Source organism: Mastigoproctus giganteus, chromosome 10, assembly GCF_048544385.1.
Source record: "Mastigoproctus giganteus isolate SK-2022 chromosome 10, ASM4854438v1, whole genome shotgun sequence".
Taxonomy (NCBI): Eukaryota; Metazoa; Arthropoda; class Arachnida; order Uropygi; family Thelyphonidae; genus Mastigoproctus; species Mastigoproctus giganteus.
The window spans coordinates 89,840,330-89,867,355 of record NC_143584.1 but is presented as its reverse complement, the minus strand read 5'-3'; the positions used below and the strand labels follow the sequence as shown (position 1 = coordinate 89,867,355).

Genomic DNA, 27,026 nt, shown 5'->3' with positions numbered 1-27,026 from the left:
TACGAAAGGTGAGCTTGTGAAGGAATATAAAGTCTATTTTTCAAGACTAAATAGGTCTGGTGAGAGCAGGAAATGAATATTGGCTGTAAGCTATAGAGTGAGGAAGAAATTAGAGCGTTTTGGGTATATTTTTATGGACTGCTGTAGTTATAAGCTCAGAAATTACTATATCACTACGATGTGCTATCGATGCCTTCGGTATGGGTATACTGCAGGGCGTTGTTATTCACAAGAACCAAGTTGTTCACACTGTGTGAAAGGCAGACGCTTATGCTGATTGTGCATATAAGAATACTGTCCGACTTGTGCTAATTGCTTGGCTGAAAATCGCTGTTCGATACATTCTGTTCGACGTGTCTTGTGTCCAATTCTGGAGGCTCTGAGTTTGTCAAGGGCAAGCCAAATTATACTTAATCTATTCTGAAATTGAACTCAGCTTAGTATGGATAATCTGGATCTGAACTTAGTTTCTTTTGTTTCTGTCTTTTCCTTTCCTGTTTTGCTGCAAACTAGTTCTTTTCTTCCTCTTTTCTTATCCTGTATACTCTACATCACAATAGTGTTTTCAAGATCAGTATATTGAGTAGTTCGGTACAACATTACCGATCCCTGGCCCGACTCCACGCGCCAGGGAAGGAAACTAGCTTATGCAGCTTGCTGCTGCGAGCTAGGCTAAGTGGCCAATCATACAACACAACCCTACGATGCACCTACATCACTACACTGATTGACCTTATCTGTTCGGCATTTATGCAAATTACACGCGAAGTTGCCATAATTTGGTTGGGACAGCTCACATCAATAAATAAATAAAAATGACGGTATCCCCCCTAAAAAGACACTGATTCATCCTGTGGTGTCATTGCAGAATGGAATCTTCTTGAAGTGTCTGAAGAGAAAATCTGTTCTGAATTAAAACTCCAAAGAGTGACAGCTGCGAAACGAATATTCATGCATAGGGATTAGAAACGTTATCCTGACGTTCAATTCACCAACGTTTCCTAATGAGATTAAGGCTGGCTATATAAGCTGTCCGGTGCGCCCATATTTTCCAAATCCTTTGAGGTGCTTTTTGTGCCAGAAATATGGATACTCGCAAACGGCCTATCGTCGAGCCCTTGCTCGCTCTCCGTGTGCTGCAAAGGACAAGGAAACTACATCATGTTCAGCTACAAAACACTCCTACATTAACTGCCAAGGAGAACACCCTATATACTCACGATCATGCCAGAGGTGGAAGGAAGAAAAAAAATACAAGGATTTAGGTAGAGCTGAGCATATCATATCAGGAGGGAAGAAAAGCCACGAAACCTATAAATGCAAACAGACCTAGTGGAGGAGAACCCGTATGGAAATGATCACTTCCATACGCGTTCAGGCTGACTGGAATGTCTTTGAAAATCTGGCAGAATCTGCTATCAGTCAAGAACCTATCTATGATGCAGTGACGTACATCACAAATTATTGTTTCTGCATCTGCCTTACCGAAAACATCTACCCGGTTTCCATCTTTTCTTTTACCATGGCTGAATGCACAGCAGAAAAAAAAAAAGCTCAAAACAAAGCTTGGGGGAAATTCCGACGATATCCTATCACGGCCAATCTAACAGCCCTTAAACATGCACGAGTCGAAGCACGCTACATCCGCCGTCAAAGTCAAAAAGGATTCGTGGATCCATTTCACATCATCAATTACCCACACCCCAGGACTACCCTGCCATGTGTAGGAACCCGGGCCCCCCACACCAAATAAGTAACCATGTGGGGGAGGGAGATGTACAGGCAGATTAGCTGAAAAATATCAATAAGCTGGTAGCAAGGTAGACTTTTCAGTGTTTCGCAAATTTTAAAGAGGACTGCTTGTCTCGGAAGGTGATCCTCTTGCTCTCTCTCTCTCTCTCTCTCTCTCTCTCTCTCTCTCTCTCTCTCTGGCCGCCCTTCAATTTCAAAAACCCAACAAAGATTGAATCTTGTGATCTAATGAGAAATGATCGACGTTTAACTATCCACAAAGTTGTTAGTGAATTAGCTATTTCTAATGGGACATGTTGATCAATTTTAACAAAACATTTAGGAATGCCTTGTGTTTGTCAAGTTTGTGCCGTGCATCCTCAGTGATGATATCACAATCACCACGATGTTCATCAACTTGCTGTTAACCAATACTTTGTTTCTTTATCATTACTGGTGACTAATCGTGGCACTGAATCCGGAAACAAGTCTCAGGTACTCTCAATAGAAAATTCCGCCATCCAAGTTAAAAAAAAAAAAAAAAAAAAAAAGTTAATTTCCATCAACTCATGCTTGTTTTTTTTTTTTTGTTTTTGTTTTTGAGTTGCAGAGCATTGTTCATTCATTATGAACTTTTCCCACATAGCAGAACGACGGATACTACAAAACAGTTGTGCGACACTGGGAAAACAAAATTAAGAGTAGGAGTGTGTTGTAAGCCTAATGGCTGTGATGAGTATACCGAACAGTTATACAAAGAAATAGTCTAATATTTAAGTAAAAATTAATGTAAAAAGGCATCATATCTTTAAGAGTATAATAATCTATATAATATTTTTGTAAACACACCATAGACAACTCTCAAACTAGTTAGTAGTGTAAAAACTACGTTAGTTAGTTCCTTCAAAACGAGTTGCCATGTATTGCACTACCTCGAATTTAGTGAGCGTTACTTATTCGAGGTAGTGCAATACATGGCAACTCGTTGCGAAGGAAGAGCACAATATGAGATACAGATAAAATAATGCCCTTCACACTACTAACGTAGTTTTTTTGTTTAAGAGTTGTCTAAGGTGTGTTTATACCAATATATTATAGAGAAATAGTCTACACAGTAATATCGTCACCGTCCTCAATCACACCGGGTAGAAAAGGCCCGGGTTCGAATCCCGTCGATGACACGAACTTTTATGGGCGTTTTTCACTCCGTTGCTCAGTTAGTCGGTCTCAGGCGTAGATAGCAAGGTTCCCCCCCCCCCAGAAACTGGGGGTTTTCGTCCAGCAAAACAGGCAAATCGCCCCCAGAGAACACACGCAATTTACAGACACAATACATATATATGGGTATATGAAATAACTTTCCTGGTGACCCTAATGTATAGTATCGATATAATTTATTCAGAGAAATAGTGGGCCAATAAATCAGATTATCTTATAGTGGGAGATTTTAACTTTCCACATGTTGACTGGAATTTGTGGATTGATCACTCGCACACTAGCAAGAATTTTGTAGATTTCTTGGATAACTGTTTTCTACAGCAGCATGTAGAGAGACAACAAGAGGAAGCAATATTGATCTGGTTATCAGCAGTAATTCTACATGCACAAAGAATATGCATGTAGAATCACGTAGGGTAGCGATCACAGTGTACTAATGTGGAATTTAATTAAAGACAATTAATGTCAAGGCTATTGCTTTCGTAAGGATGACTACAGTGGTCTCAGACAGTTTTTAAATGCTATGCAGTGGGCCTAAGTGATGTTACCAACAGCAAATTCTAAATAGAAACATTCAGAGAAGTAATCATAGAAGCTACTAGGCTTTTCATACTAACGAAGAAATACGGTTCAAGGCTTAGACCTAAATGGATGTCAGCTGAACTACTGAGACAGATGGTAGAAAAGAAAAGTGCATGGGGTTCATATAAATTCAGGTGATGCCAATTTATATCTACCATAGGCTTCTATGGTAGATATAAATTAGTCTGTAATCAAGTCGCAAAGGAGGTTAGGCAAGCTAAGGCAAATTATGAGAAGTCATTGGCAAAGAAAGCGAAGACTTCATATGCTTATATGAACAGTAGAAGGAAGGGGTTGAATTACGTTGGGTCGCTTGATGTCAATGGGTTAACTGTTGATGATCCTGCTCAGGTGCGGACAAATTGAATAGGTATTTTGCATCTACATTCACACGTGATAAATTCTTTAGCGGAGGAGATGTCAGAAGCTCATAGCACTCTAACGGAGAGCTATATGACTTTGTGATAACTGAAAGTGGAAGAGAAAGTGTTGATGCTGAACATAGTCACCAGCGGATGGGATTTATCTAATCATATTAAGAGAGGCAACAAAAGAGGTGGGTAAATCCTTGGTCATAATTATGAGAGCATCCTTAAATTCGGGGGGGGGGGGTTCCTATAAACTGGAGGTTTGCGAATGTATTCCCAATTGCTAAAGGGGATCAAAAGGTGCCATGAGTAATTATAGACCTGTCGCAGCATGGATTTGTTAAGAGGCCATTTTGTCTAACCATTATGATAGGTTACTATGATACAGTGACCAAGGAACCGAATGCAAAAAAATATTTTGACATTATACACTTGGATTTCAGGAAGGCTTTTGATACTATTGCACATAAAAAAAAAAACTGCTGAATAAACAGGAGAAATGTGGAATTAAGGGCAAGTTACTGTTATGGATAAAGGGATAGCTAAGTGGAAGAAGACAGTGAGTGGCTATCAATGGGCATTGCTCTTCGTGGACTAATGTTACAGTGGAGTCCCTCAGGGTTCAGTGATGCGCCCGTTGTTTTTAATATTTATTAATGACATTCATGAAGGTATATCAGGCTTAATGTGTAAGTTTTCGATGATACAAGGGTTAGCAGGGTAGTTAACGACAGTAATCAGTGATCTACGGCAACAGGATCTAGGAAAATTGATTCGATGGGCTGAGAAATGGCAATTGAATTTTAACAGTGACAAATGCAAGGCACTGCATATATGGGTAACAGTAATCCCAGATTAACATACCAACTGTTCGGTACTACTTTCAGGGTAGTAGAAAATAAATGACCTGGGGGTAATTGTGTAGTCACATATGAAGTTCTCTGAGCAGTGCAGACAGGCTGCCAGGACAGCTCATGGGATTTTTTTTTACGTGAATACGTCTTTAAATTCGATCCAGTGTAAGGGGGGCTCTACGAAAACTCTAGCGACAAAAAAAAATGGCAAGATTTGTCGCGCTTATATCTCGTAAACTATAAATGATAATCTAATGATTTAAATTTTGTTGGAAAGGGGGTTTATGTCCGTATCTAAAATGGTGGGTAGTGGGGAAGTGCAGCGGTGAGGGGGGGAGGGATAGCGTTTGCGCGTGAAAACTGAAAATGGCGACGCCGCGCGGCGTTTGGGCAGTGCAACTTTGGATTGCGAAGAGACAGGACGTTGAAATTGGTGTCGATTTGTAGAGAATAACAGGATCTACAATATTATTTAGCAAAAATAACCGATAAAATAAAATTTGTAAAGTTATAAGCCGATAAGTGCTGAGTTGAAAAAAATTTTCATAATGTCGAAAAAAATTACAAAGGAAATATGAACAGAAATGAAAGAAACTTATATCACTGGAAAGAAAAATTCAAAACTTCAAGTTGAAGTACATTTCTACATCGCTCACTACTCTGGGCAACACTTGTATAGCTTTACCTTTGTAAGAAACATCGATGTAAATACTATGCCATATGTATCTTACTTCTCCTATCATCAGCCTTTCATAAATAAAATTATACTTCACTTATAACCACCAAGACTTTATTCATTTACATCTTACCCTTCCTCTAATAACACCAAAGACTGATTCACGCCCTAAACGATTGCGGTTGTGTCCCCGTACACAACCCACCCAAATTTTATTTTTATTTTTTCCAATGATATACAGTATCTTTGCTAGCAGGGATAAAGAGGGTGGTGATTATCCCTTTGTACAAGGCAATGGTTAGGCCGTATCTTGAGTACTGTATGCAGGTCTGGAAGCCTCGCCTTAGGAAGGATATAGATCTGCTGGAACAAGAGCAGAGAGGGTCAACCAGATTGGTGAAAGGAACAAAGGAATGCTCTTACTAAGGAAGACTTCAGTTCTGAAAATTGCAGCGTCTGAAGACTGCGGGGAGATCTGATTGAAGTGTTTAGGGCCTTGAATAGATTGAGTAGGCTAAATTTTAATTGCCTTTTTTTTTTGCTCTTGCTGAGACTACACACATGAGGGGACATAAAGGTTCCATCACATGTATAGTGTCAAGTCCTGACAAATTGAGACAGGTGGCAGAAATTATTGAAAAGATTTATGAAAATTCAAATTGAGGAAGTATGGTTGCAGAATAGACGTGAGGAAGTTTGCCTTCAGCCAGCGACTGGTGGATCGTTGGAATAAACTTCCAGCTGTTATTTTGGAAGTGGGTGGGTTGAGTAAATTGAAGAACTAGACAAATTCTTTTAGTGTATGTTGGGTTAAGTGTGTAGTTTTTTTTTTTTTTTTTTTTTTTTTGGCTGATGCTATGAGTTTGCTTTCTTGCATCATTTGCTACTATACTGCTACTACTCAGACAAAAAAACTGCCGGAAAATCAGGCTCCACGCAACTGCTACTTGCATTATGACAACGCACTTGCCCACTGGGTACCTTCCATTTAAAAATTTCTTGCAAAGCACTCTATCACTGTGGTTTCCCATTCGCCAGACTCCCGGATTTAGCTCCCTGTGATTGATATTTTTTTTTTTTTTTTTTTTTTCTCCCAAGCTTAAAGTCCTTTAAAGGTCACTGAATTGCATCGACTTAGGAAATTATTCAGAACGCGACGCAGAAGCAATTACAAAAAAAAAAAAAAAAAGCCTCATTAATGCTTCAGAAGTTGAAGCGTTGGTATCAGTGTATGCAAGGAGAGTACTTCGAAGGTTATCCAACCGAATAGCTGGTAAGCTTCATTATTACCAAAATATTAGTTATCCCCAAATTTTTGACTACAGTTCTTATATCATGGGTATAAATCAAGTACGTCAACCTAGAAGTTGATGTGTTTGGCATTAATCTAATGGTTCCTTTAAACAATCTATGGTTTCTAGCAATAATATTGTCTCATACACAACAAGTGCAGCAACTTGTATGGGACAACAAATCTGTTGTCTCATACAAGTGGGTATGAGACAACAGATAATTAAAGTAATTTATTCTTATTAACCATTAGATGTGATTTAATTGTTGTTGATTTCTCACTTAAAATATTATCACAACTTTCTCTCTTCAGTAGCCTTAACCAACACATTGCATCATATACTTAATTATTTCATTAGACACTTTCACTAGTAATATCTAAAGCTATAGCATGATTCCAATTAAGTAAATGTCAGTTTCGTTTGGAAGCTCTCAAAATTGTATAAAGTAATACTAGATGCTGATTTTATTTGAAGGAAGTATTTGTAAACAGTACTCAAATAACTTTCCTCACGATTCACACAGAATTTCTCCTAGTATTGCGAGGCAATCTTCCTCCAAATACTACAATAGTAGGCCACTCATGCCATGCCCACTTGAGGTCTTCCTTAACTATTATTGTTAATTATTTTATGACAATCAACAACATTGTGACTTAACGGATGAGTAATATCAGCTGTTCGTTGTTTCTCTTTTAGGAAGTGGTGATTGTCATATTCTTTGGAACAGAATATTTGGTCCGCTTATGGGCAGCTGGATGTCGTAGCAAATACATGGGAATATGGGGTCGCCTGAGATATGCCACCAAGCCAATATGCATAATAGGTAGGTGCATTGTTATTGGTAGTTTTAAGCAGCCGTAACGAAGTTGGAGATTATAGTGATACTGGGATATAAAAATGTTTTTAACGAAAAGGAAAGAACGATTTATGACCCCCTCCCCCACTTTTAATGATTGGATTTTATCAAAGCTCTGTTATAGTAATATACTGATAGCGAATTAACAGATAACACAGGTGATTTTAAAAAGGTTCAGGAAGAAATGCTTGAACATTTGAGGATAAAGGAGACTGATCCCTTTAATTCTTTATATTAAAGAACTTAAGAAGCCTTAAAGTTTCGAATAAACTTTAAGGGACGAAATTACGCTTAGCCATATAAGTATTATCTAGGGTAACACTCTGCAAAGAGCGAAGAGAAGGGCGGGACAAATCTGGCTGACCAGTTTTCATTTAGCTAGCATAAAAAAAAAAAAAAAAAAAAAAACTTTGCAATCCTTATACAGGCTAATGCTTAGCATTACATATGAGACAATTGAAATAAAATGTTTTTACATTTCGAATCTGTTTTATTTTTATACATTCAACTAATAGATACTAACTGTAACTTTGTATCTATTAGTTGAATAGATGCACATATTCTTTATTGTCGTTCGAATAAAGCATATGGTAATATTTTTTACAGATTGCATAAAATAAGATTGACACACGTAGGTGATGATGTAATATTGCATCAGCTGTTACTTTCAGCTATATAAGCAAGCTCTGCAAGAGTTGGTCATTCCTTGCTTGTGTCAGGATGGCGAGTTACGTGCAGTTGATGCCACGAAGAAAGAGTGCTATTGTTGCTTTACGTGAGGAAGGATGTTCTTCCGGTCATATTGTTTATAGTGTCTTGTAATCAGTCGAAAGTATCCCTGTACACAACCCAGTAGACACAACCCAAAGAGTAGATTTCTTTCCAAACTCAAGAATACTGGTTCTGCTGATAGAAAAAAAAGGAACCAGACACAAACGAGTCTTTACGCTAAAACAGGACCGCGTTTTGAAGCGCTTATTTCTTAAAAATCGAAAAGCTTCTTCGTTTGAGCTGAAAAGAGAACGGGAAGAACATACAGGAGTGGTAGCAAGTGCAGTAACAGTCAGAAGACGCCTCTTAAAAATGTACTTGTAGCCCGTCGTCCTAAGAAGAAGCACCTCCTCACACAAAAAATGAAAAAGGCCCGATTAATTTGGTGTAAGGAGCATGTAAAATGGACCCCCTAGCAGTGTAAGTCAGTTATTTTCTCAGATGAGAAGAAATTCAACCTGCATGGCTCTGAGGGGAGACAAACGACTAGCGTAGACATGGTGAAGAATACCATCCAGAGTGTATGGTGTCTACAGTGAAATTCCCTACCAGCCAAATGATATGGGGGTGTATCTCGGAGTAGGTCACCTGCAGTTTATAAAAGGTTTCGTAAATGCCAATGGATACCTGGCTATATTGGAAAGCAAATTTCTGCCAACCATTAGAGACCATTTTAGCCTGTCAAGTAACTGCATCTTTCAGGACGAATCTACTCCTTGTCATTGGGCGAAAAGTATACGTAGGCACTTCTGTAGTTACTTTAGCTTCATTTCTGCATTAGAGGTTCGACAGTAATGTGTTTACATTTGTTACAAGTGAAAAAATGGTTGGAAGAACGGTCCATTACAACTCTTAGCTGGCCAGGAAACAGCCCGGACCTGAATCCTATAGAGAACTATTGGCATCGTGTGGAATCTGCAGTTGCCAGAAAGAAACCAAAGACCCTTTGTGAACTTCAGGAAGCCATAATTCGTTTTTGGAACCACGAATTATCAGTTGATTATCTTCAGAAATTGATGTTTTCAATGCCTCGACGGTGTGCTGCTGTCATCAGGGCCAGAGGCGGTTCAACTAAATATTAGTTTGCACCTGATGAACTTTTCATTTTGTTTTCCATTTAAAATGATAAACTGAAGCAAATTGAGGGTTTCTGATATCAGCCATAATTGTCGTGTTTACCAAAACTGTTATATAAAGGTTGCAAATGCTCATTTTGGAATATTTTGAGAGAACCTGTCAAATATTATTTCGCTTTGCCTTAACTATTAATCTTTTGTTTGTATTTCTATTTGTGATGCTAGTCATTAATGTAACATATCATTCCGAAAATGTGTTAGAAATTTGAATAGGTGATGCACTTTCTTTGAACACCAGTGTATATAATAAAGGTTGAAATCAGAATGAATTAATAAAAAATACACAAAGACGGAGCAGTATAGAACACAAGGTGCTTTGGCTAATAGAAGAAGAAAAGTTAGAAAAAGAAAAGAATGTGATATAAAAAAAAAGAATTTTAAGAACCTAAAAGAATTCTGAAATTAAAGACTAAATCAAAGAGCCAAATTAGAAATAGAGAAGCTGAAAAGTAAAGTAAAATATATGATTAATATGTAAAGAAAAATAGTGAGCATCAAACTGAGGGTGGGAAGATAATAAAATAACTAAGTGAAAGAAAAAGTTTGATGCAAATTAAAGAAGGTTGGTACATAGATCAAGTAATTTCATCAGGGGACTAAACCTGACTATGTATCAAATCACAGCGTTTCTATACAGACATTAGCATTAGTTGAGGCATACGATGCAAGAAAGCAAGCTTATGCAGCATCACAAAAAAAACTCCAATTTTACCCATCCATTCACTCCAAATGCTTGTCTGGCTCAGCCTTAAATTTATTCACTCTATCAACTTCCACAAGAGATGGAAGTCTGTTCAAGGAATCAACTACCGGCTGACTAAAGGCAAATTTCCACACATATTCTACAACTGTCTTTCCTCAATTTAAATATATGACCTCTCAGATTCTTAATCTGAGCAAGACGAAGAATGTCATAAGCACTGAGCTAGCTCAACCCGTTCAAGGCTTATACACCTCAATCAGATAACCTCGCAGGTGCCTAGTCTCTCTCTCCAGACGCTGCAATTTGCAGAAATTAAGTCTTTCTTGGCAAGAGCATCCCTTCATTTCTCTCACCAATTTTGTTGCCCTTCTTTGTACTCGTTCTAGGAACTCTACATCCTTCCTAAAATGAGTTCTCCAGACCTGTACACAGTACTCAAGGTGTGGCCTGACCATTGCCTTGTACAATGGGATAATCACCTCCTTGTCCCTGCTAGCAAAATTCCTGTACAGGAACTCACCGACTTACGTAAGGGTTACGTTCCGCGGAAAACTACGTAAGTCCGGGAATTTTCCCCATGCTTGTGCAGCACTCGCAACTGTGCTCGCTGAATTGATTTAATCAAAAAAGAAATATTCGATGAACATGTAAATAGAATTATTTATTGTATTTATTCAATTTTTTTACCTAATGCGCAGGAAAAATTACAAAAGCGTGCAATTTAAAAAAAATTATAAAATTACAAAAAAGAGGAAACAGGCATAACGTCAGTAAGTTTTACCTCTCGAGCATCGTTGTCAGAATCGACGTCTTCAGCCGATAAGTACGCCGCTGCGGAGGTTGAGGGCTGTGGAGATTTAGAAGAGGTCGGCCGCTCAACCTTACGAAAGAACATATTAATGGATGATTGGACAGTAGCTTTTTTATTTTCATCGTAGATTTCTTTGTAGCAAGCAAGCATATCATTCATTCCTCTGTTAACATTTAAGAATCGTTCGCTGTCAGGATCCATCTTCTCAAACCTCGCCATTGCCATCTCTCTGGTGATGAAGCGTTTCGGCTCCTCATTTGGTTCATCTTGAGCTCCGTCAGCATTTTCTTCTTTCATATTGCTGCCTGTAAGTCAATATGTTATTCGTTAAATAATTCCTTCTCTTCTTTCTCTATTAGCTCCTCCATGTCTTTGGCATCAACCTCCAACTGAAGTAGCTCTGTAACCTTTACAATCTTATCTGCAACCTCTTCATATGATTCGTCTTTTTCAAATCCTTCGTAGCCTTTTACGTGCCGTGGGCATATTTTCTTTCATGCGCCATTTAAACAACTTTTAGTAATTTCCACCCAGACCTTATTAGTGTTTAAGATGGCGTGGTATTTAGACTATAAAGCGTTTAGGGCGTAAGCCTCAAGCTATGGAAAAGTCTAGACTATGTATAAGTATAGTGCGAAAGCATCAATAATACATAGCCAAATCTGAATAAATGGAATATTAGCAAATATGGCGTGTTATATATTGTAAGATTTCCAAAAGTCTCAACGTAAAATTTTTCTGATCGTCTACTGCAGACAATGCGTGGGCAAATGTTGTGCGTAAATAGTATGGTTTTAAATTTGCTTTTAACCATAGGTTTACCATAAATTTAAAAACCTTAACCATAAATTTGCTTTTAACCATGATCCATAGGTTGGATGAGTGAAGTCGTGTTTGGCGGTAGAAATATGACTCTCGCGTTCAAATTGAAATCATCTAGATGCGTAAGATGTCCAGGAACATTTATCTAATAGAAGAAAAATCGTGAAAGGAACGTCGTTGTCTTTACAATATTTTTCAACCTCGGGAATGAAGCAGCATTTAAGCCAATGCACTTTCCGTTGGTCGCTTTCCCTTCATCATTGTAATACGTAAATAGGAATTAAGAGAAGTTCCTGAAATTTTGTTTTTTATATGATTGAAAATTTCATTGAAGGGGAACACATTTCACCATAATAGCGTAAAAACCCACACAATTTCAGTTAATGGTATTATCGCAAATGCAATAAAATCGAGTTTACTCCCGTTTATAATTAGGTGCACTAACAGAAAAGCCCAATAAATCGGAAAGTGCAAATTGTTTTTGTTTTTTGGCCGTGATCTCCAGAAACGTGCTTTAGAAAACTATCACAGAGGCGTTCAAAATTGATTCTTAGATAAATAGCTTAGTAATATAGCGAAATTTAACTTTCAAGGGCTAGGAACAAATTACAAAAAAAAAGTGTTATTGGATTCACATTACGATATTTTCACGATACCTCCATTTATTCCTACAGGATGCAGAATACGTTTCTACGAATTTTTTAAGTTGTGCACTGGTCGGCAAAAACTTACGAAAAGTCTAATTCGGGGAATTCCTGTATATCATTGACAAGACTTCATGACCTGCCTCAGCGTGTCTGCACTGCTCAGCAAACTTCATATCTGACCGCACGATTACCCCTATGTCTTTTTCATTCTCTACTTCCCTGAGTTTAGTACCCCAGAGTTAGTACGTTTCTCCTGGGTTACTGCTACCCATATGCAGTACTTTGCATTTGTCAATGTTAAACTCCAGTTGTCACTTCTCAGCCCATTTTCCCAACTTATCTGGATCCAGTTGGAGTAGCATATTGTCTTTCTGTCGTTAACAACCCTGCCAACCTTTGTATCATCTGCAAACGTGGACATTAAGCCTGATATACCTTCATCGATATACGGCGCCTCCGTAGCCAGGTGAGCAGGAGCAGTAGTGCGTTGCACCCGCTTCTTGATTAGACCGGGGTTCGAGCCCGTGACCACCAAATACGGAGGATGCGAAAGGTCAGGGAATGACCACCGCATATCCCCGGAGCAATATGGCCTTAGTTGCTAATGCTCATAAAAACCAAACAACAACACCATCGATATCGTTGATAAATACACAAAACAACAATGGGCCCAGCACTGAACCCTGGGGAACTCTAATAATAACATTAGTCCATGAAGAGCAGTGTCCATTGATCTGACGACTCTCTGTCGTCTCCCACTCAACCATCCCTTTATCCATTGTAGCAACTTGACCTTAATGCCATACAGTTCCAATCTGTACAGCAGTCTTCCATGTGCAACAGTATCAAAAGCTTTCCTGAAATCCAAGTATATGATATCAAAATTATTTTTGGCATTCAGTTCCTTTGTGACCATATCATAATGGTTACAAACGAAATCTAATGAAATTGGTCAGACAAGACCTCCCTTTAACAAACCCATGCTGTGTCTTAACTATTACTGCAGTCTTGTCTAGATGATCTGCAATGTCTTGTCTTGTCTGCAATGCTTTTTTAACCAGTGACTCAATTGGTTAAAGCAGCTTGCAGGATCATCTAGACAAGACTGCAAACTAATTTTCATGGAGGAAAGATTAAAAGTTATGGGGGGGAGAAATATATATATAGTAAATTTACTGTAACAGGAAGAGGTATAGAAACGGGAAATTAAACAGAGTGCGGGAAGGAAAAAAGTAGTAAAAACAAAAGAGGCGAAAATATCAGAGAAAAAGGACAGTAAGAATGTTCGAATCGCCGTCGTATTTCACGAACAGCTCAATGGACGGAAGAATGAAAAGTAAAAAGATAAAAAACAAAGAAAAGAGTTTAAAGGATATTAGGCAAGCTAAGTGTGTAAATACCCAACCTCTTAGAGAGGGCCTTAGCTAAGAGAGCGTTAGTAGAAGGAGAAACTAATACCAAAAGCCTGTGATATGTTTTGAAAAGTGCACAGCAAAAAAATAAATAAATAATAAAAAATAATATGAAAAAAGAAATACTATTGATTTGGCATGTCGAAAAGAGAGGTGAAATTGATGAAGACATAAATTTAGAAATCAAAAATATATTAAGGGTAACAGACAAGTGGTGCAGAAACGGGAAATCAAACAAGGTAAGGGAAAGAAAAAAGTAGTAGAATCAAAAGAGGCGAAAACAGAAAAGAAGAAGGAAAGTAAAAATGTCCGAATCGCCCTCATATTTCTCTAATAGCTCAACTGACGAGAGAAAAAAATAATAGAAAGATAAAAAGCAAAGTAAAGAGTTAAGGGTACTGGGCAAACTAGGTGTGTAATTACCCAACCTCTTGGAGAGGGCCTGGGCTAAGAGAGCGTTAGCAGAAGGTGGAACTAATGTTACATGTTTTGGAAAATCGATAAAATATATATACGGCCAAAAATAAAAATATATAAGAAGAAAATAAACATGCATAAATTCAATAAAGTAGAAATGATGAATGAATACCTAGAATTCATTAAATTAATTCATATGTCATCAAGGTAAACATAAATGAGAAATAAACAGTAGCAATAAACAAGCTATTGGTATTAGTTTCTCCTTCTAACGCTCTCTTAGCCAAGGCCCTCTTTAAGAGGTTGGGTATTTACACACCTAGCTTGCCTAGTATCCTTTAAACTCTTTTCTCATTTCTTTTCATCTTTCTACTTTTCATTCTTCGTTCTTCCGTCCGTTGAGCGATTAGTGAAATACGAGGACGATTCAGACATTCTTACTTTCCTTTTTCTCTGCTATTTTCGCTTCTTTTGTTTTTACTACTTTTTTTTCCTTCAAGCACCATGTTTTATTTTCCGTTTCTATACTCTGCCTGTTACACTAAATTTACATCTTCACCAAATTTTTCAGTCAAAATTTACCTCTCCTTATATGTATTTGATATGAAAAATTAATACTTTTCCTTTTTCTTATATTTTTCCGTAACTTTTAATCTCTCCTCCATAGTCCATGACCATAGTCAGGTGCTGTTAACCGATCTTAGACGGAGGAAGAAAAATTCCCCCGTGAATTATTTCGGGTTTTCCATCCCTCATAATACGAAAATCAGCTCATGAACACACTTGTACATAACGCACAATGAAACAATATGGCCTAACTCAGTGTGGACCGGTGCTGGTCCGCCAACTGTTTGTTACCGGTCCGCAACGGATTGGAAATAAAAGAAACTGGTCCACCACAGATAGTTTGAGAAGCACCGCTCTAAGTGACCGATGCGCCTAAAAGTCAAACATCAACAACAGCGAATAGCAGAGGTCATCACCCACTAAATGTACCACTGGTTGGTTTGGGTATTAAAGCTTAAGCTAGCGGTGCTCAAAGTTTAGTGGCCTAAATATTCATTTTATCTTTTCATTTAAAATTTTTTGTGTACCCCAAAGTTAAATTTAACGTTCCGCTAATTGTAAAACACTGCACAGCGGATTGTTTTTTTAATTAATTTACTTTATTTTGTTATTATTGGGCAGAAGTTTGAACTTCTCAAATCCGGCATCCTCGGAAACTTATCCTTGCCGGATTTTGGAATTTTCCGGTTTTTTCCCCCCTAGCGGTCACATCAAACATAAAAAAAAAAGCCACGAAAAATATTACATATCTGTACTGCAACTGATTGTACACAGACTGTACAGTTAGCTTTCTTCCCAGATAAAAGTAAGGTAGTTCAGTACATGGAAAGTATAGTAAATATACAGTACATATTGGATAATACAATACAGTAAAAATAAAATTTATTTCCCATTCCAGAATATACCTAATGTGATGTAAAGAGAAAGGCGAAAACTTGCACCGAAGTCGCAATGGCATGCGCCCTTGACAATACTGTACAACCTTTTCTCACAAATTGCATTGTTAAGTAGATAAGGACCTGTGTATGAGTTTTAGTGAGACACGCACCTCTGAGCTACTTAATTTTTTTTTTTTTTTTTTTTTTTAGGACAGTAGTGTCCAACCTACGGTCCGCGAATAATTTTTTAAGGCCCGCACGGAAAGTGAACTAAAACAGCATCGATCGCCACTGCGTGTACAGGCATGCAAGCGTCCAGCTCGACTGTGTCAAACAGGTACATGTGGTTCAGTGCAGTCATGTGTACGCTAAATACAGTTATGTATTTTGATATAGCTTGATCATTGGATTGAATTAATTATTAATTTGTATTGAATTTAAAAAAAATTCGTTCTTAAAAACGTTCCAAAAGGCGAAAATCGATTTGGAGTGTCGTGTTTTTGATCCAAGGTGGACAGCAGACATTTCTTCATTGATTACCACGAAAGAGCAGTGTGTTTGGTATGTCAGGAGACTGAGTTTTTAAAGAATATAATTTAAAACGACACCAATTCCAATCATAAATCTTATGATCAACATAAAGGAGTGCTGCGAAAAGAAAAGTGTTCAAAGTTACAACACGAATTAAGAAAACAACAAAACATACCGAAAACGTATCAGTCAAGAAATTTATCTGCTGTAAGTGCCAGTTATCAAGTTGCACACTTCATCGCTTTTGAAAGTAAACCATTAAATGATAGTGAATTTGGTAAGCGTTGTTTGTTAAAAGTTGTGGAAGAAATTTTTCTGGAGAAACGAACAATGATACAAGACATTAGTTTGTCTTGACAAACAATTATGCGAAGTGTAGAAGATATTGGAAAGAATTTGTTCAAACAACTTTTGGAAAACATAAATCAATTGAAATATTTCACTGGATGAGAATACTGATGTAAATGACACAGCCCAACTCCTCATCTTCATACGTGGAATTAATGATAATTTTGTACCAGTTGAAGATTTAGTTGATATACAGAGTATGAATAACTACAGGTGAAAACCTTTTTGAAAATTTCTGCCAATCTATCGAAAAGTTAGGATTAAATATTAAAATCCTGGTAGGAGTCACAACTGGCGGTGCAAAAAAATATGATTGGTAAAAACATTGGGCTTATTGGTGGAATAACCAAGAAAATGACAGATATCGGAGCTGAAACTCCGATTGGAATTCACTGCATTGCTCATAAAGAAGCTCTTTTTTTGGAAAGTATCGGATCTCCAACACGTTATGAAGTGGTTATTTCAACTGTAAATTTTACAAGATCACATGGCCTTAATGTTGCTGTTAAAACATCACCAAATGTTTCAACACAGAAAAAGGGAAACCAATAAAACAACTAAAAACAACATTCCAAATATGGAGTGGCTGTTTGATCTTGCAATTCATACGTACATTTAAATGCTCTTAATTTAAAACTACAAGGGAAAGGAAAATTGGTCTGATTTGTTTGGTGACATCAAATCATTTCAGAATAAGTCGTTATTTAAATCCCAGTTGAGAAAGACAATTTAGTTATTATTTAAATCTCAGTTGAGAAAGACAATTTAGTTCTCTTTGAATGTTGTGCTGAGCTAATGGAGAAACACATTTCCAAAGAATCGTTGCCTTTCGTTATTACAATTACTTTTTGACAAGTTTGAAAGTCGATTTTCTAATATAAAATCCCATGAAAAAACATAAGCTTTTGTTTGAGAATCCATTTACTTCTATCGCTGAAGACTACGATCCAAGATTGCAACTTGAAATTATTGATCTTCAAGCCAAAATATGATTCGAAAATAAGTATGTAGACTGCAAAAATAAACTACTGTATTTGAATTCTACAAGGCTTTCCCATCTGAAGATTTTCCGCTAATAAAAGAAAATGCCATTAAAATGGCTACTTTGTTCGGATCAACGTATGTTTGCAAACAGATTTTTTTCACTCTTCAAATCAATAAATATTTAAAAAGAAACAGAACAACAGATGAGCATTTTTTATTTATTTATTTTTTTTTTATACCGTGCATGGGTTGGAGGTTGAGAAGACGAAAGAAGATATGTTGACATTAGACTTGAACTTCTGTAGACCTGTAATTTTCAGGAAATACGTATGAAGGAAGGTTATTCCAGAAAACGGCAGTTTAATGAATAAACGAGGAAGATGAAAAGTTGATTCTGTGAGTTTCAGTTAGACAGTAAATGGATGTTGGCTGGTGGCGGCACGTGTTCGGACTGTTTTGAAAGAGAGAGCGGGAATTATAGAAGCCAATTCAGAAGAACAGTGCGCATGGAAATATCTGTAGAAAAGGCATGCAGCAGAAACAGTACGTCTATGAGACAGAGAGTGGAGATCCTCTGTTAGAGAGGATTCATTAATTAACCTAACTGCCCTCTTCTGAATGGAATCTAGAAGCCTGAGAGAGGTTTTGGGGGAACCGCCCCAGATGTGGGAACAATATTCCATGTTAGTGCGGATTTGCGATTTATACAGAGTGAGCAGCTGTTTGGAAGAAAAGTAACGCCGAGAGCGAAAGAGAAAACCAAGTTTGTTGATGCAGAGGAAGCAATATTTGTAATGTGCTTGTACCAAGAGAGATTAGAAGTCAGGTAATCCCCAAAAGAGATATACCAACTTGCAAAGAAATTGGAGTGACACCAAAGTTAAGCATAGGAGCAGAAGAATCCTTTTTGCGAGATATAAGGCAAGACTGAGTTTTAGAAGGATTGAAATCAACTAAGTTGTCTTTGCCCCACTGGAGAATAACCTGGAAATCGGTATTTAAGGAATTGATTGCGGATATTCGAGAAGTTGAAGGTGATTGAGCAGGGCAAGGTTTCTCAAACTGGAAAGTGAAATGCAATGTGCTATCATCAGCAAAACTATGGATAGGATTTCCGATCAATGAAAGAATGTCATTAATATACAAGACGAAAAGAGTGGGGGAAAGAACTGAACCTTGGGGGACACCGGCATGTAGTGAAGTTAGAAGACAGAGAGGCATCTACCATCACCTTCCGTGAGCGGTCAGAGAGAAAGCGGATAACCAATTACAAAGAACAATTGGCAAACCATAAGAGGGAAGCTTGTTTAGAAGGTCTTTATGCCAAACACGACCAAAAGCCTTTGAGATGTCAAGAGCAACTACTTGTGTTTCACCGAACTTTTCCATTGAATTTGTCCATAAATTGGTAACATATGCCGGATTATCACCTGTGGATCGACATTGACGGAATACATACTGGCGATCGTTGATCAGACGGAAGTTTCTAGATAGTTTAAGAGTTGACGGTTAAGTGATTTCTCCATTACTTTAGAAAGAGTAGAAGTAATTGGATGGGAGAGATTTGTCACCCTTTTTAGGAACTGGCTGGATATGAACAAATTTCTAAGCAGAAGGAAAAACACCTTTGGAATAAGAAAGTGAATAAAGGTGGCATAGAACAGGAGTAAGTTCAAGAGCGCAGGTTTCGAGAACAAGTGAAGAAATACCATCAGGACCTGGAGCTCCATCGAGAAATACCATCAGTACATAATCTTCATTAAGTATTGAGATTGGCGTCACAAATTTTCGACCAAATTTTGAACAATTATTTAAAAATATCCAGCCTCAATCATCTCATTAAATGTTAAGTTTTGTCCATTAAATATTAGTACTACACTTAATAAAATTTTCGAATATTTCAATTTTAGGTTTATCATTATATTTATTTATTCACCTTAATTTTGAAAAGCAGTGATCCTTTTCAGGTTGTAAATTTTCTAAAATGAGCATTTAAAAGCAAAAGTAAATATTTTTTTTTAACAAAAGAAGTATTTGAAACAGAAACAAAAGTAAAGTATTTAAAAAAAAAAAAAAAAAAAGTAAGTCATATTTTTATAATTTTAATAAAATCTAAAAAATAAATCACTGACATACATTTGTTGCATATAAAAGTGCTGGGAATTTGCATTTTTTTATATATAACTTGAAAAGAAACAACGAAAAAGAAAAAAAAGAAAAGAAAGAAAACTTTTACAAGTAACAAGATATAGAAAATGTGACAATTTTTTTCTCGAATCACTCTGTGCGGCCCGCGAAACAAATCTAACTTTGAATACGGCCCCCGTACGGGAAAAGGTTGAACACCACTGTTTTAGGCTATACAGTAGAAGTTTTTACTGAATCGGCTGAAGCTTCACGTGCGAAAATATTAATTCAAAAACTGAGTAATATATCGTTTATTATTGGGTCATTCATCTTGTTCACAAATAGCAATTCTATGGCCTAAAGTTTCACGATATCGTTGGGGGACAGTAAAAACTTTTCACTGGGGTGAAGATTTCACCTTGCACAATTAGCAGCACCAGACATCCTCCACATCCAGCCATCTAATGTTTCTGACCCAGATGTTCTCCAGGCATCCTCCACACTCAACAATCTGAATACTGGGATTCGTCACTCCACATAAGTTATTTCTAATGTTTCTATAGATCCATCATGGCATTCTCTGGACTATGCGTGATGAGACAGCTGATTGTGGTTGGCGATTTGGCTTATGCGCCGCCGTTCTCCCAAGGATACAGTGGCATATGTAGTGCTTTTGAATAGATTTCAATCCCCTGTTGACGTTTTAATTGATATTCTGCAGATATTTGACGAGATGGTCCTACTACTCTCTAGTGACGTGGAGTGAGCTTCCATTGTCTTCCTGCGCTTGTCGGACGTGCTGGTATACTGTCGTTTCCATTTCACCATAACATCACCGGCGGTTAACTTTGGTTGGCGTAAGTCAGTGGCGATACTAGACAGGGGCTGAAGACCCTGTCTAGTACCGCCACTGGACAGGGGCTGAAGAGCCCTTCAGCCCCTGCCCAGTGGCTTATAACAAATTCTTTTTTTAATGTTATTACTGCTACATATTAAAGCGCAATGATTTTCTGAAATTTGTAGAAAGCAATGACTTTTTCTGGCAAAAATATTTCTTTAGAATAAGCACAAAAAACAATTCTCTTTTACCTGTCAGTGCTGCTGGCATCCGCTTGATTACAGAAATCTTCCTCTTTAAGGCTATTATAACTGGTTTACAATCTTTGGCTACTGACAGTTAATTCTTTTTATATTTATTTATTTTATTATTTTTTTTGTGATTCTTTCGTAATTACAAATCACCTGTTTTTAACCCAATCTCCTTTGAGAAAATCGGGGATCGACGCAATGTGTTACAATGCTGGATTGTTGAATCATGATTCCAGCAATTTCATGATTCAACAATCCCGCATTGTAACATCCGATAAATAACAGTCCTCGAGAAATCATCCAACTCGTCTCTATGCCGTGATGAGAACTACTAACCTGTGTGGCTCATACGCCTTCCTTATTTATTTTTATTATTATTATTTTTTTATTTATGGCTGGTGCAGCATAAGCCAAAGGCTTCCTTGCACCATGTGGCCATTGCTAATACTAAAACTATATAAAATAAATAAATTTTCTGTTTATACTCCGGAACGACCAAACGGTCAGAGTTCACAAGATATACAGAATACAAGAAACAGCACCGTATTTAGCAGTTACGGGCTTGAACCCCTGTCACTCAAGGCACATGTACTTATGCACCCGCGTGCCTGACCACTCGGCTATAGCGGCCATTACCGGTCTCAGTAGCTTGTTTATATAGGAAGGGACGATGGAGATTGGTATACCAATCAATGTATACGGTTCCGTCACTTATTGAGGCTGTGGAGCTTAATCGTTTGTAGAATATTTGGCCTGAATCCCAGAATGAAGAAATTGTTAAAGGCTTTTTCAATTGTGCAAAACAGTTTAAAATCCCAACTCTGGGTGTATCAATCCGTATTCAAATGGCCTGCGAAAACACCCTTGTACAAACATAATATACGAGGTGTAGTATGACCTCAGACGCTAATGCGCCATGTACCGTAACTCATAATAACAATAACCAGCGCAATAGTTTACTTAGTACATATTGTTGAGGGGCAAGCGACATTAGTGCTTTCCCACAACTCCACGATCATCTTCTCTTGCGATAAATACAGTACCCTGTAAAGGCCAGATGGTGTGTAATGTAGGGCTATGTTGTTCATCTGGCCACTTAGCCTAGGGCCTGTGGAACGCCACCGACTCCTAGTTACCGTACCAGGCGCTGGGAGCCGGGCCAAGTAGTAGGGATTAGATGCTCTGGCCGAGTGAACCCTGGCGTTGCCCGAGCTCACTAGGAGGTAACCCACTTTCCACGGGATGGGAGGCTGTTAAGTACAGTAAAAGTATTATGGTGGTAGTAGCAGTGCCCCACCAGGCAAAGCGTTTGGAAGGAGGTGGGGAGAGGGTTGGGCAATGCCCTGGTATTTAGGTGAGTACAGTCATAGAATTAAGGCACCCTGAGGAGGGGGGGGCGAAGGTCTCTACAAGGCTATCTGAACACCGAAATATCCCACAATGGCTAGACCAGCCGAAGCCAGTGTCAGCAAATCCCACGCCAAGCCACCCAAAGGAGGCATGACATCAGCAGGGCGATGGGTTTTACTGGATAGGTTGTCCTCAACGCGGACAAGTCGATCGGGTAGATGTTTTTGTCTTCTGTCAGAAGACAAAAACATCTAGCGCAGTCAAGGGCAGAAGAACATGAACAATAAAGTGAGAAAAAATTGGCAGATAGAAAGTGATGTAAGGGGGATAAGGGTAACAAAATATGTATAATAAGAGATAAATAATTACAAAATTGACAAAATAAGGATGTTGCCACACAACTTAAAAACCGGCCTCTCTTCAGGTGTCAACGGCGAGGATTGCAAACAAAATAGCAACAGGTCTTCATTTCTGAGGTAAACTACAAGCCAAAGAGTAATAAACATAAATCAAAATGAGAATAAAATTTTGTTACCGAAATAAATTAAAATAAAATTTTTGCAAACAAAATAAGAAATTTTTACAAAAGGAGGGGAGGATGAAAACGGCTTGTGAACTTTAAAGTTTACAGTATGAAGACGAAAAATTAAAAACTGTTTTCGACAACAGAAATTTTTAGAAACATAACTTATTAGTGTAATCCACGTAAAGGTAAACAGATTTGAAAATAGTAAAAAGCTAGTAGCCTTAAAACAGAGCAAGAGACTTGAGATAAGCATAGTTGCAAGCAACAGCTTGCAGAAAAAGTGAAATATAGATATAAAACTAAATAATACTGGGAGTTGGAAATAAATTTTAAACCAGAATCTAGAAATTTCCAAGAGTAAAAGAATGGAAAAAATAACCTGCATTGGAAACTCTTCAAGAAAAGATGACAATGCCAACTGTATACAGGAGAAAACAAAAACAAAACGAAATAACTCGCACCGATGATACAAATAAAAGTTATACGACAGCGGCATCTAGTGATAAATAAAAAATAAAAAAAAACTAGAAATACTAAAAACTAGAAAAAAAATGTAGTCATAAACTATTAAATATATACTATATACATAATGTACAAGCCTGGAGTAAAAAATGCGAAATAAGTTGATAATGTGACATATAAGCAGATTTCGTGTGGGACAAATACATAGTGTAGGACGAAGTGTGGAAGTATTATGCATCTGAAAAAAAATTTTTTTTGAACTAAATAAAGTTACGAATTAAGCCAAAAAAAATGAGTAAATTTAGACAGGCGCCTGGCAGTAACGCCGAGGCCAAAAGCGTGTGAAAAATCGCAATGCTAACCACACAAAAAAGAAAAAATATTAATTAATTAATTAAAAATCTATTATAAATTAATGGATTTTGAAAAAAAAATATGGTTGATTATATTAAGAGCTTTATGAAAATGATAATTTAAATAAGATAAAGGAAAAGAACTATCAAGAAGTTTAAGAAAAAAATTAAGATTGCGCTAATATAAATACTGGAAAACCAATGGGGATAATTAACAATACTAATGTTAAGGCACATAATTAGTGGTTTTATTACAGAAATTAATTTAGAATTTTATAATAGAGCAAGTTCATGAGGATAAAAATGGCCAAAATCCTTAATAAAGTTTGAATAATTGATTACAAATAGGTCATTAATATACCTAAATAACAGGTTATTTTGAGGAAGAGAAATTTCGGACCAGTAAAGATACAAATTTGCAAGAATACCAGAGAGGCATGGCTACTCTTGGGAGAGCTACCATGAGAGTACCCTTGATCTGTTAATAGATCTGAAACCATCAAAAAACATACAGCAGAACCCGGATAAGAAGTTTTCCAAGGGACCGGAGGTTTAGAACTTCTTAAGCGGAAAACCTGCTTAGAAGGGAAAATGACCTAAGGGTATGAAATATTAACTATACAAATGAAAATGAAAAGATACACATAAGTTAAGGTCATTTTTAAGTACTATATCAGAATTTATAAATATTTTACTCTATCTATGGGGAAACATTTTTAAACTGAGGATTTCTAATTGCTTAACATTCTGTTCATTAAACTCATTACTAAATACTCATTGCCAAGTTGGAAGGATGAGCTCCTTTGGAGTTTCAACATATCTTAAAAGGTCACAATTACAATAACACAGAACAATCCACTAAGTAATTCAGAATTGTTCAAAAGAAACAGAACTTAACGGCAAATGCTTCACTTAGTCGAAGTTATCCAATTATGGATATCGATTAAAACAATTACAATATGTCACTTCCATTATATCCAATTTTTTATACTAAAAAGGTTTTAAGGCTGAAGGCATCAGACTACAGAAAATTTCCTAATCGAACAAGTTAGTGAGTAGTATCAGTTTAGTTCGTAGAAAATCACCGAAGTAGGTGGCATCGTTTTTGTGATATCTCATATTGTGAATGCCTTCACAACGAGTTACCCTAAAATTGAACTACCGAGAATAAGCAGGTAAGCAACGCTTCGACAGTGGATTCTCGGCGGATACCACAACCCAGAGGTGGTGTTACTTATTGGGTGGTGATATCCGCCGAGAATAAGTAACATTAGCCTTCTCAGTGGTGAAGCGTTGCTTATTGGAGGTAGTGCAATATCAGGGCAACTCGTTGTGAAAGCATTCACAATATGAGATGTAAAAAACGATGCCATTTCACCTACTTTGGTGGTTACTACGAACTAAAATGATGCTTGGTAATAACGTGTTCAATTACCAAATGTTTAATATTTTTTAATATTAAAAATAAAGAATTTCTATATTTAAAAAACCTATTAAATAGGAAAACGCCATTATAATAATACACTGTGTATTCTTTATCACGAATTTATGTGGGAAAACTTTTTATCCGGATTCTACTGTAGTTATTAAAGGCACAAAAATTGATAAAGTTATTTCAAAAAGTGATGTTACAATTAATTACATGTTTATATTAATGGAAAATTTCTAAAAGAACTATTTATAAATTAGCCAGATTTATACTAGAAAAGAGACTATGGAAATCAAAAGTTTGAGTATCTTGTAATTTATTAGATTTTAAAGTTTTCAAGACAAGTAAATTATTAAGGATAAATTTGTTGTTAGTTAAAATACCCAAGACAGGTTTAAGTAACTGTTTTAATGTAATTCCAGAAAAAGTAAACTATTTTTTAAAGAAGTAATAAATCTGAATTTGACATTTGTTTTATAAAACTTTTGGAATGAAATAAACAAAAGGAATTTTTAAATTATTAATATTTAGTTTTAATTTCTTATTTAAAGCTAATAATTTTTAGTGATAATGTTAGGAGAGGAGGGCACCAGTTTGTAAGTATAACTGTCATGTAGCTCATTGTTTAATATATCAATATAGAAATCCTTACCTATAAAGGCATAGCTGACCTGTGTAATAACAAAATGCTCGTGTATTTCTTGCAAATTGCATTTTTATCTTAGAAAAAAAATTTATGCAAAATTTAGAGTACACTTTGGAAAAAATTATATAAAAGTTCTGAAAAAACTTTATTAATCCAAATTTGAAAAGGCCTCAACTGGTGTATTATGTTTATATGCCAAAGTAAAAGAAAAGTTTTAGGTGGCCTCTAAAGAGTCTTTTCATAAAGAAGAAAAAGTTAAATTTAGGAGTTAAAAATTTGAAGCCATAAGAAAGAATTTGAGTTCTGGATGGGGTACAATTCCCAGAAATAGTGTCCATAGTTAGGATCAACAAAAGATTTGTAATTTTGGTGACTGCAAATACAGCTATTTGTATTAAAGGAGCTAGGGTTAAAGTTTGTAGCCACAGATTTGTAATTACAGGCTAATAAGCCAAAAGGTTGAGTTATGTACCTGATTTTAACATATGTATTTTGGCAACCAGAAGGTAATAAAGGAATATGTGAAATATTAATAAAATCCATAAGTTTTGACTGAAATTTTAAGATTTTGGGGAGTATTACTGTATATAAATGCCTAAACTTACAAATGTCATTGATTAAATGATAAAGAAGAGTAGATTTAAAATGAAAAGTTTGGATAAACCTACAAAGTGCTTTGGCAATACTAAGTTTAAGACCAAAAAAGTATATTATGAATCAATTGTATGTTGAAAATATCAGTATCCCATTAAGTATAAGAGGGAAGAGTCACCTAAATTAGATTTGTTTCTATTTTTGTCTTTAGGCTACTTGCTTTTTACTATGTTTTCAATTATAATTTTTAATTTCTAGTCTTCATAGTGTCAACTGTAAAGTTCAAAAGCCATTTTAAACCCCCCCCCCACTTCCTTTTAAAAATTTCTTATTTTGTTTGAAAAACTTTTATTTTCATTTATTTCGGTAACAAAATTTTATTCTCATTTTGATTTATCTTTATGCTTTTTACTTTTTGGCTTGTGGTTTACATCAGAAATGAAGCCATATGTTGCTATTTTGTTTGCAATCCTGGCCATTAAACGACTTCTGTAATTATTTATCTCTTGTTATATATATACATATTTTTTGTTACCTTCTATCACTTTTTCTCTCTCTCACTTATATAAGCACATTCGGGAGGGGGGGGGGGTTATAAACAAAAACAAATTACATCTCAACTTTCACCCAACATTTGCTCTGTTTTATCCATTTTTTTGCACACAGACCGGACAAGAACCCCCCCCCCCCAAATATAACAACTGTAGCGCTCTCTCTCTCTCTCTCTCTCTCTCTCCCTCTCCATATGGATAATAATATACAATTACACATTGGAACAGCTAACAATATGCCATGCATATTTTCTGCGGCACCGCACGAGCTCGAACTCGCAATATAAAGTACACA

The 27,026-nt window shown here is 36.6% G+C and overlaps 1 protein-coding gene across 4 annotated transcripts in view; it reads left to right on the top strand.

The window, feature by feature from the left end:
* The window catches only part of LOC150079143 (potassium voltage-gated channel subfamily KQT member 1-like), a 334,431-nt gene that overhangs the window by 125,382 nt on the left and 182,023 nt on the right, over nt 1-27,026 (top strand). For 3 of the 4 annotated variants that reach the window (XM_090383459.1, XM_090383462.1, XM_090383461.1), the window contains exon 4: nt 7,418-7,544. In XM_090383459.1, the coding sequence (XP_090239585.1) occupies nt 7,418-7,544 (127 nt within the window). The remainder of the gene's footprint in view (nt 1-7,417; nt 7,545-27,026) is intronic. The other variant, XM_090383460.1, reaches the window with a different exon arrangement.